The sequence below is a fragment of the Phocoena phocoena genome, chromosome 2, assembly GCF_963924675.1.
Source record: "Phocoena phocoena chromosome 2, mPhoPho1.1, whole genome shotgun sequence".
Taxonomy (NCBI): domain Eukaryota; kingdom Metazoa; phylum Chordata; class Mammalia; order Artiodactyla; family Phocoenidae; genus Phocoena; species Phocoena phocoena.
This window is the reverse complement of record NC_089220.1, coordinates 141,090,058-141,101,083: the sequence shown is the minus strand read 5'-3', so window position 1 is coordinate 141,101,083 and position 11,026 is coordinate 141,090,058. Positions and strand designations below refer to the sequence as shown.

Genomic DNA, 11,026 nt, shown 5'->3' with positions numbered 1-11,026 from the left:
GGGTACCCTGAGCCACCCACCTGGCGGTGGACGGCAAGATGAAAGGGGGCTATAAGGAGGGACATAGCCGTGCCCATCACAGATTCTGAAGACCTTGAGCTCAGATCTGAATGTGTGACCTTGGGCAAATCACTTCCTCTCCTGGGGCCTCGTTCCAGCATCTGCAAACTAAGGGTCGCCCCAAGTCCCCTCCAGCTGCGAGCGAGCCTCTAAATCCCCGCAGGCTGGATGCTTGCTCGCGGCACTGCGCCAAGCCCCCGGGTGGGCGTGGGGCGGGGGCGAGCCAATGCCGAATCTCAAAGGTAAGGGGGTGTGCTCGGGAGGGGGGTGGAGACCGCGGGGCGGCGCCGGGGGGACGCCGCACACACGGCCGCGCTCCCAGCCCCTCGGCTGGGCGCCGGCCCCGGGGGCCAAGAGGTTACGTAAGGAGCCGGGCGGCGGGAGCGGGGCGGGGCGGATACCGCCCGAGCGCAGCAGCCCAGCCCCCGGCGACCAAGACCCCGCCCGCCCGCCCGCGCCTGGTGTCGGCGGCGGCGGCGGCGGCGGCGGCGGCAGGCGCGCAGCCCCGCGGAATGGAGCGGCGCCGGGGCTGAGCCGGGCGCGCACGGGCTGCCGCATGTGCCGCGCGGGGAGCGGCTGCAGAGCGGGCGGAGAGCGAACACGAGAGGCCCCGTCGGAGCGGCAGCCGGAGCAGCGCCGGAGATGGGGTGAGTGAAACCGCGCCGCGCGCGCCCCGCGCGCAACCCCAGAGGGGCTGCGGGGCCGCGGCTCGCGTCTCCCGGGCTCGGAGCCCCGAGAGCGAGCGCGCCCCTACACCCCGCGCCGGGACCCTGGAGCCAGCGAGCAGTCGGCTCCTGAGAGCCTGAGGCCGCCTGACTCCGCGCCCTCCGGCCCGGCGCGCGGACACCGGCCAGGGGCACCCCGGCCTGGGCGCGGACTTTCAGCTCCGCGCCCGTGGCCTTTCCCCTCCCAGGCAGCCCGGGCACGGGCGCGGGGGCACCGGGCGGGGACAGGCACCCTGGCCGGCCTCCGTGCTTCGGCCGTTCCGGGGTCCCCTCGCTCCAGGCGCGATCAACTCCAGGGCCTGTGTTTTGGAGTCTAAGAAGCAGTTAGTCTTTCTGCACGATTGGGTTTATTACAAACAAAATGAAAATCGAAGTTTTCCTGGAAAGGGAACACACCAAATAATAATAATCCCCAGTGAAGTAATAGTGGACTTTGAGTCTGCTTTGAGATGACTGAGGATGTGTAGGTAAGGCTTCAGTCTTTGAAACAACTGAGTTGATGCTCAGGAGAGAAGTTGAAGTACTCTGTCGAAGTGACTAATGCTTCTGAGTATATAAAGTAATTTAAAAAGCAGAATTGATTTCTCCTGGGCGTCTCTCTGAGCAGTAGGCGCTGTGAGTCAGGCAGCCGCTGTGCTAATAACAAAATTAACTCCTTACATCTACTTACCCGATGTGAGACCATATTGATGGTGTGCTATGCACACTCAGGGAACGGTTGCTATTCCCATTGTACAGATAAGGAAGCTGAGGCCTGAAGTGGTGGGGTGATTTCTCCCAGGTTGGGCAGGCAGCTGATGAGTGTTTGTAGAAGGACGCTGAGCGCATCGGCAGAGGGGAAGCCACAGCCTGACTGTGGGCTTGGGAGTGGGGGGTGGGTAAGTGAGCCAGAGTTCCTGAGTCTCTGTGTCCCCTGCTGCTAAGTTTAGCGGTCTTCAAACAGCTTCTCAAGACCCAAAGACTTCTGCTGGGTGGGTCTAGAGAGCTTGCTTTCCTGTATGGGATTGGTGAGGAGTGGAAAGGGGAAGGATTGCCCTGGTGGCCTGACCCAGCTCTCATGGGTCAGTGGCTTTGTTGCACCTTACTCCTTACTTTACTCCAGGTAAGTTTCTGGAGTAATTCTACCCAGTGAATTTTATCTGTGTGGTCTGTAAAGTGTTTGGAGGAAACAGAGGGAGGTCAAGAGGAATTTTGAGAAGGGAAGTGTGAGAACTCCAGACCAACATGGGCAGGTCAGGGGGGACAGAGAGGGGCCAGGAGATTTGCTTAAGACATTGGTGTGGATCCAGATTTCACACATGCAGGAGGTGTGAGTGATTCTACCAGAGGCACCCTGGCTGGGAAGCAGTTTTTCTGTAACATTTCCAGTGACCTCTTGGTCAGCGATGAAAGGGCTGCTCTTTGTGCAGTGGGAAGCTTTGAGGCTCTCAGATTTCATACTTTAGAAAAAAAAAAAGTATGGGAAGAAGGAGTTCGCAAATGTAGGTCTCAAGATGGAAGATAAAAGGGATCTGGGTAATTTTAACACTCTCTCTCCCCCCTCCCCCCAGCCAACACAAAACCAACCCAACACACTTGCATGATCAAAAACAAATATTTAAGTTCTATGGTTGAGATCAAATAGTTCTGTGGAAATAAAAATGTTTACTCATAAAAGCTTAAAGAAAATGTCAGAAAATAATTTTTGTAGAGAAGCAGGGAGGAGTAGCTTGGAGATTTTGTTTAAACATTGACTATGCCTTTCATGTAATTTTAACATCATCTGATAAATATCTGTTACTCACTTCTTGTAGGTAATGGTTGGTTTGTAACTCCTACCTACTTCTGCCATTTTAATATATCCACCTCTTCTATAATTTATTTGAACGTACAAACCATGGCTGTAAGTTGAGATGGAGCTAAGGGCTGGGTAAGCAGTACAGACAGAGGAGGGTGGAGGGAGCCATTTTAACCGAAAATAGAACCAATGTCATCCTTTCTGAGAGTTGAGTAGGATGGAGGGGGATGAACCAAGAAAGGGCAGCCAGTAGAAAGGCTTGCTGTGATCCTACAGCTTTGTCATGGCTCTACTGTCTAGACATGACCAAGATTTAAGGGAAAAAAACAAAAAAACCCTGAGTTTATCTCTTCCCCACTTAAGATGCTTTTCCTCATTCAGATGTTCACTGCTATTTCCCGCTTCTCTTCTGAGAAGTATTTTGCATTAAGTGTGTGGTTTCCCCAGTAAGTTTGTGTTCTTACTCCCCAAGGAAGCTGCTTCATACTTTCTCCCCTTCTCAGACCTCTCTCTCCTCCCCATGCACACCTTGCATCCCTTTTCATTGACAAAATAGAGCCACAGTCCAAGGAAAAGCCTCATCTTCTTGCCACGCCTACAGTCCCGTGTGCAGCTGCTCCTGTGTTTTCCTTCCCACCTGTTGTCCTACCAGAGGCTCACCCCTCCTGGCGGACCATTCATCCCATCCCCTTTCACCTTGTCAGGGAACATTTCTTGTTCTCTCACCTTCCTCTCTCTCCAGGGTCTTTCCCATCAGGGCACAAACATGTTTTAGTTCAGTGCTGTCCAGTAGAACTTTCCACACTGATGGAAACATTCTGTATCTGCGTGGTCCAGTACCGCTGCCACCAGCCACATGTGGCTCTGGGGCACTTGAAATGTGGCTAGTGCGGCTGAGGACCTGAATTTTTAATTCAAGTTTAAATAGCCACAAGCGGCTAGTGGCCGCCATATCGGACAGCACAGCTTTAGCATCTCTTGTTTTACATCCCTGTCCTTCTTCTGTTCCACCTCTTTGCTCCCCTTCACCTGAAAACATCTCAAAAGAGATGTCCAAACCCACTGTCTCCATTCATTTCCTTCACCTACCATTTGTTAGCCCTTCACAGTCTACAGTCTGGCTTCCGTCCCCACCTCTTCACCAGAACTGTTGGGTCACTGATGACCTTGTCCTTGTCTTCCTCCCCTTCTCAGCAGCCTTCCTCCGCCATGGCCACTCCCTCCTCCTTCCCACCACACTCTCCTGGGTTTCCTCGTCCCTTCCTGACGGCTCCCCTTCAGTCTCGCTGCTGGTTGCTCCTCTTTCTGACCTCAGTGTGATGGGGTGGGTTGTTTAGGAACTTGTCCTGGTTCCTTTTTGCTGTCAACACTCTCTTCCTAGGTAATGTTATCCCATCCCAACCCCATCCCCCCATGGCTTTTTAAAATTTTTTAAGTTTTTAAATTTTTATTTATTTATTTATTTTGCGGTACGCAGGCCTCTTACTGTTGCGGCCTCTCCTGTTGTGGAGCACAGGCTCCGGATGCGCAGGCTCAGAAGCCATGGCTCACCGGCCCAGCCGCTCCGCGGCATGTGGGATCTTCCTGGACCGGGGCACGAACCCGCGTCCCCTGCATCGGCAGGCGGACTCTCAACCACTGTGCCACCAGGGAAGCCCCTTTTTAAAATTTTTTATAAATTTATTTATTTTTGGCTGTGTTGGGTCTTCGTTGCTGCGTGCAGTCTTTCTCTAGTTGTGGCGAGCAGGGGCTACTCTTCGTTGCAGTGCGCTGGCTTCCCATTGCGGTAGCTTCTCGTGTTGCAGAGCATGGGCTCTAGGCGCTCGGGCTTCAGTAGTTGTGGCACGCGGGCTCAGTAGTTGTGGCTTGCAGGCTCTAGAGTGCAGGCTCAGTAGTTGTGGTGCACGGGCTTAGTTGCTCTGCAGCATGTGGGCTTTTCCCAGACCAGGGATCGAACCAGTGTCCCCTGCATTGGCAGGTGGATTCTTAACCACTGTGCCACCAGAGAAGTCCCCCCATGGCTTTAAATACTCTCTATATGCTGGTGACTCCCATGTTTGTATTTCTAACACAGCCCTTTCTCAGGGCTTCCTGCTCTTGTCCACGCATGGAGCTCTTGATATTCCTTCCAGATCTCTCCCTCCCTCTTTCTTCCCCATCCCAGTCCATGGCCCCACCGTCCACCCATTTGCAAGAGTTGTCCTTGATTCTTCTCTCCCTTACCCCTGACATCCAGGCTGTCAGTGGGTCCCAGGGGTTCTACTTCTGAGATATTATCTGGGGTGCATTCTCCTCTCCCTAGAATCATAGCTCCTACTCTAGCCCTGGCCACTGTAGCCTCCTTCCTGGGCTAACTTCCTAACAGTCCCCCCAGCTTCCACTCTGGGGTGTCTCCAGTCCATTCTCCACATGGGAGCCCGACTGATCGGCTTTTCAATCAGGTCACATCACTCTTTTCCTTAAGCACCCTCCAGCCGACAGGCAGCTGGCTTGTGCCCCGCCCTCCCAGTCACTCTGGCCGTCCCTCACTGCCTTCTGCTAACACTGGCCTCCTTTCTTTTCTTGCCCTGCCTGGGAGGCCTTTGAACTTGCTCTTCCCTCTTCCTGGAATGTTCTTGCCCTGACTCTGCAAATACCTTTCTCCTTCTCATCCTTGGCATTTTGACATCAGGATCTCCTGCTCAGGGAACTTTCCTGACCACCCCTGTTAAATGCTGACAGTAGCCACACTTTGTTCCCACAATTGCTCACCACAACACACCTGCTGTCGTTTGAGTTCTACCTACTTGTTTATCATCTACCTTCCCCAGTAGCATCCCTAGAGGACAGGGTCTTCTGTTTTTCACCAGTGAATCCCAACAGCTAGCACAGTGTCTAGCACCTAATAGGTCCCCAATAAATTTTTTGATTGAGTTAATGCTTGAATGTGGTGGGCAGCCTTGCTTGGATTATGGCCTGGAAGTTGTGGATTACCTTTTCTATAGCACACTAAATTGAGAGTTGCAAGGGCCAAGAGAGAAAGAAATCACATTTGGATGCAGTTTTCTTTTAATGCTAAAGCAAGCCATTGAGCTTTTATTGTGACTTGGGTTAATTTTCAGGCTGTCGGCTCTCACCCGATCACTGGGGTTGTAAATTACCTTTTTACCCGCCTGCAGAGGGCTAACAGAAAAGCCAGCTTGTCTGCTGTTGTGGCTTGTGGATGATTTTGTCAGTGTTTACAAACAAGATCTACTGTATTTCTGTTTGGCTTCAGTTTACACTCACTTGTTTTGTTCAGCCAAGATTACCTTGCAATGTAACGATCTTGGTTATCTAACACCATGGGCCTTCTTTTGGTAATCTATACTGATTAGCTTTCTCCTGATGACCATTCCTTCTCCTTTCATTTTCCACTCCCTCTGAATCACACCTAATTACATAGTTCCTACAAATTACAGACTTTTCTTTGGGGTTTGTGTTGACTAAAATAGATAACAGTCTCTCAGATATATTGAGGAAACTTGTCTTCTCTTGGTCCTGTTGTGGGGTTTTTTGTTTTGTTTTGTTTTTTTATCTATTTTTGGCTGTGCAGTGCAGCTTTGGGATCTTAGTTCCCCAACCAGGCCCACGACAGTGGAATGCAGAGTCCTAACCCCTGGACCACCAGGGAAGTCCCCGGTTGTGGGTTTTTTAAGCTTTTTGAGGTTCACTCAGTCTCTTCATCTGTAAGGCAGTTGGAGAGTCTACTGGGGATCCGGGATGAGCAAACCTACTAGTTAGTTCCTGCCCTTGTGGAGTTTTGAGGAAGAGGAGATAAGCCACATATACAAATACCAGCTTTATGTGTGAGTTTCAACAAACTATTGTAATCCATAGGGTGTTAGAGGAACTATCTGGGGAACTTAGGAAAGATGCCCCAGTACACTATGGGGAGATGCTTAGGGAGACCATTAACATGTAGGATCACCCTCATTATTTAGAAGCCCTTAGTGTCACCCTGAGTGTCAGAGATGGAAAAATACACAGTACTTGGCATGGGGTAGACACTAAGTAAATATGTACTGAATGAATGAGTGAATAGGAATAAATGAATACTCACTTTAGGTTGACTTTCACTTTGGGAAGATGCCATCATTCTTGTTGGAAACAGTCCTGAAACAACTAGCCTTGAAGGTTTTAGAATGGAATTGAGGGCACGTTTGCTGCTGTGCACAGTCCCCTGAAGGAGGACCCAGAGCAGAGCAGGTGGTTTGATTTTGTCCGCGGGACTCAATGATTTGTGTAAATTACTAGGTTTCTTTTCTGTAATGGCTTCTGGGGAACTTAAGAGACAGATGTGCGGTCCCCCTTAGGCAAATTTATCAGACCTCATCCTTTACCTTTATTCCTCATTCAGTTGTATGGCCCTGCCCTTGTTTTACCTTCACCCTTTTTCATCTACCGCTTTTTTTTTTTTAACAAAATGTAAATAGCTTTGCTTTTTTCTAATTATAAAAATGTTACATGTTCCTACTAAAAAATAACAGCATAAAGGAGGAAGTGAAAATTACTTGTCATCCCACATTGCAGGGATAACCTCCATCAGCAATCGTATGTCTGTCTTTGTAGACTTTTCCATGTATTGGAATATATATGTCTCCGTGTCTAGATCTATGTCTACATAAAACAAGTATATTTTTATCCAAATGGAATCATATCATACATCTGTTTTGTAACATAAGTTTTTCAACTTAAAATACCTTGAATGGACATCTTTCCATGCCAATCACTATAAATATACGTCATCATTTAAATCCAAAACTACTTCTGATTTGTCATTTTGCTGAATTTCATACATCCTTGCAAACCTGCTTAAGTCCTTTCTAGAACAAGGCAGGGTATAATTTAAAAAATAAAAACGACATTTTGATAATCTTTTAAAGCAGTTGTTTGCTTTAAATGAATTGCTGAAGGAAAGAAATGGTAGAGGAAACCAGGATCACAATTAACGTTGGGTAATTTGCAGTGACTGTGTAATTTTGAGTGAGTCACTGCTCCTTAGTGAATCTTGGTAAGAACACCAAGGATTTGTCGTTGTTGCTAAGGGTGTTGGTGGACCAGGACCCAGCTGCTCAAACTGTTTCTGCTTGTTTGGAAATATCAGGGCAGAGTAATTCTGCTTTAAGACCTGGAGGAGAAGGCGCTCTACAAGCAGAAAGCACCCGTGCCCACCCCTGAGCACCCCTTCTCCTGCAAAGCCCTTTGTCTGGTGGGCATCAGGCCCCTCCTGCAGAGAGGCTTCCCTTGGCGAGGGGATTGGCAGGGACATACATACAGGAGGGGTGGTACAGTCCCTGCTTCAGTTGTCAGGCAATTAAAGAAAAACACCTGGGTAAATCCTGTGACATGTTACTCAGCCAGCATTGGCGTCTAAAACCTTTGGAGAAATACTTCCTTTTGGCATATGGAGTGGGGCTGGGAGCTCCTTTTCCCTTTAAAAAGAAAAACTTCCTTCACCTTTGTCAGACGAAAGTGAACAGCAGCCCCCAAACAGGTTTACAATAGAGAAAAAGCATTTCTCCAGAGTATTCGAACTCTCAGGTGTAACAGGTCCTGACCTTGTGGATCTTGAGGGTTAGACTTTGGTTTTTTTCTAGCATGAAGATAAATTAAGCAAAAAGCAGCCTCGAGAGGAATTGAGGCAAAGAGCTTCTTTCTAAATTCGCATGGGTTTGGAGACGCTGGTCCCCAAGCCCCGTGTGTTCTGTGTCTGCACTTCCAGGTATTGCTCATGCAGGCTGCCCCCAAGTCGTATTTATAGGCTTGGAGGCACGCGCTGGCAGCAGGAGCCGGTGTCCTATAGCGGGTGTGCGTTGTGTGGGAACAGTGTCAGGTTGGAAACCTCTGCTGAATGTACGATGAAGCCTCCAGAAGTTCTGCCGCCGGGTGCTGTTAGTCATATGGTATCATTCTGGTAGAATTTATTTAAATTATATTTCAAATTAGCTTGTTAGAATAAAAATACGCGTGTGGGGAACACATTTAGACATTTGTCAACGACTAGAGATTTTTTTTTTCTTTTTAAACAGTTTTATTCACAAGCCTGGTTGATTGTCTTCTTCTTCTTCTTCTGAGGAATTGGGGACCGTGGCGCCCCCTCACCCCATGCAGAAAAGCTTAGGATAAGGCATCGCCACCAGCCAAAGCAGTTAGCTTGAGAGCTGTGCAGTAAGAGACCCTTTAGTACCCAGGTGCCTCCCAGCCGAGTTGAGGCTGAGGCCCAGCTACCAGGGGGGCTCTGACGGTCCCTTTTTTGTTGCCTTGTCCTGGGGAGATCTTGGTCCAGATCACCAGTGAGGGGCAGAACTGCCCAGCCAGCCCTTTGTCCTCCTTCCTCCCTTTGTGCTCTGGGGGAAATCTTGTGTGTGGGTTTTGGGGTAGGGGTTGTCCACAGGGATCCAATTAATGAGGAATATTGTAGACCCTGCTGCCCAGGCATTGGATCCCTTTGGGGATTTTTAACTGGGAAAGCTTTTAATTGGGGTTGTTGAGATAAATGCAGAACAGGAGAGTTGTTTGTCCTGGGGGGGCGTGGGGTGATGGAGAAAAGGTCCTCCTGGGGAAGACGAATGGAGCCTGTTTCGGGAAGCTCCAAAGGGCAGGAAAAGGAGGTCTCGGTGGAGGCATCATCAAGGCTGATTTCAGGTCATGGGCCTGAGGATGAGCTCTCTAACTCCTCCGAGCGGACTGAAGATAAAACTGGCTGTCTCGGACTTCCCTGGTGGCACAGTGGTTGAGAGTCCACCTGCCGATGCAGGGGACACGGGTTCGTGCCCCGGTCCGGGAGGATCCCACATGCCGCGGAGCGGCTGGGCCCGTGAGCCATGGCCACTGAGCCTGCGCGTCCGGAGCCTGTGCTCCGCAACGGGAGAGGCCACAACAGTGAGAGGCCCGCGTACCACAAAAAAACCAAGAAAACAAAAAAACTGGCTGTCTCAGCAAGATGAGTCCATTGTCATGGATGGCCACCTGTCAGGGGGGCTCAGTACAGACCCCAGCCCCCCTGGTTGGCTGTGTGAGCTTGGACAAGCCATTTTATCTAAGCTTCACTGTCTTCAGCTGTTAAAGGACTGAGATGATTAATGAGAAAAATGTGTGTAGAGCACTTAGCACAACGTCTCACACATAAATATTTCATCAGTGGTGGCCAAATTCACCGTGATCATCACGATCATTTCTGTTTTGGGTAGGAGGTTGGCAGGTGTACTCCTCAAGGTACTCCTGAGGTACCTTATGGAGTACATGGTTGGGAATGGTCCATTCTTCATCTTTAATCCTCTTGGGCGCTCCCCTGAGTCCTCAGCTGCTGGCCAGTCCTGAGTACTGCCAAGGTTGGTTCCCTGTCACTGGGTGACCCGGAGAATATGCGGTTTGCCTTCTGAAGCTCTCGTTCATATCACTAAGCCTCTCCAGTCGTGTGGGTGGAGGAATGTTACCAGTCGGTGGACAAGGAAGGTTAGGAAGCTGACCCACCCATCCCAACAAGAAAGCCAGTCTACCAACCAGTTGCTTTCATGGGGAGGTGCAAGTGTGGACAGAAAACCCAAGGAGCTCTCCCCGTTGTGGGCATCAGACTAGGGATTTGTGTTGCTGGTTAGGGAACCCTTCATTATATATTCATTCTCTTATTCTTTCAAGGAATCGTGGCCATCTACCTTGTGTCAGGCACTGTTGTAGGTGCTGGGAACAAACACAATGATGACCATTCATGGTCCCATGATGCTTGCAGTCTAGTGGGGAGGTGGACATCAACCAAACATTACCTAGTGGACTAACGTGGGAGGGATATGGGACCAGGGGCCATGTGGACTAGACAGTAGTTGGTTTCAGAGGCTCTTATCTCTGATTCCCACCCACTTATATGGATCTGAACTCCTTTCTCATCACCCTTCATCTGTTCATCAGCTCCTGTAGCTTTCTTTTTTATAATTAAAAAAATTTTTTTAAATTAATTAATTAATTTTATTTTTGGCTGCATTGGGTCTTTGTAGCTGCGCATGGGCTTTCTATAGTTGCAGCGAGTGGGGGCTACTCTTTGTTGCAGTGCATGAGCTTCTCATTGCAGTGGCTTCTCTTGTTGCCGAGCACGGGCTCTAGGCACGTGGGCTCAGTAGTTGCAGCACACAGGCCCTAGAGCATGTGGGCTTCAGTAGTTGCGGCACATGGGCTCAGTAGCTGTGGCGCACGGGCTTAGTTGCTCCACGGCATGTGGGATCTTCCTGGACCAGGGCTCAAACCCATGTCCCCTGCCTTGGCAGGCGGATTCTTAACCACTGTGCCACCAGGGACGTCCCAACTGGCTTTTCCTTCTCAGTGTGAGCTGAGGAATTGATCTGAGAACCAGGCGGTAGTTTGGGAACAGAGGAAATGCTTTGGTACAGCTGGTTGTTGGGGGTGGGGCAGGGGGTTAGCTGGGGCAAATACAGATTTGTGAGCAACCTGA

General features: G+C 50.0%; 1 protein-coding gene across 1 annotated transcript in view; it reads left to right on the top strand.

The window, feature by feature from the left end:
- The first annotated feature begins 487 nt into the window (after window positions 1–487).
- The window catches only part of HOMER2 (homer scaffold protein 2), an 86,481-nt gene continuing 75,942 nt past the window's right edge, over window positions 488–11,026 (top strand). Inside the window, exon 1 of the mRNA XM_065871304.1 lies at window positions 488–707. Coding sequence (XP_065727376.1) covers window positions 703–707 — 5 coding nt within the window. The 5' untranslated portion in view covers window positions 488–702. The remainder of the gene's footprint in view (window positions 708–11,026) is intronic.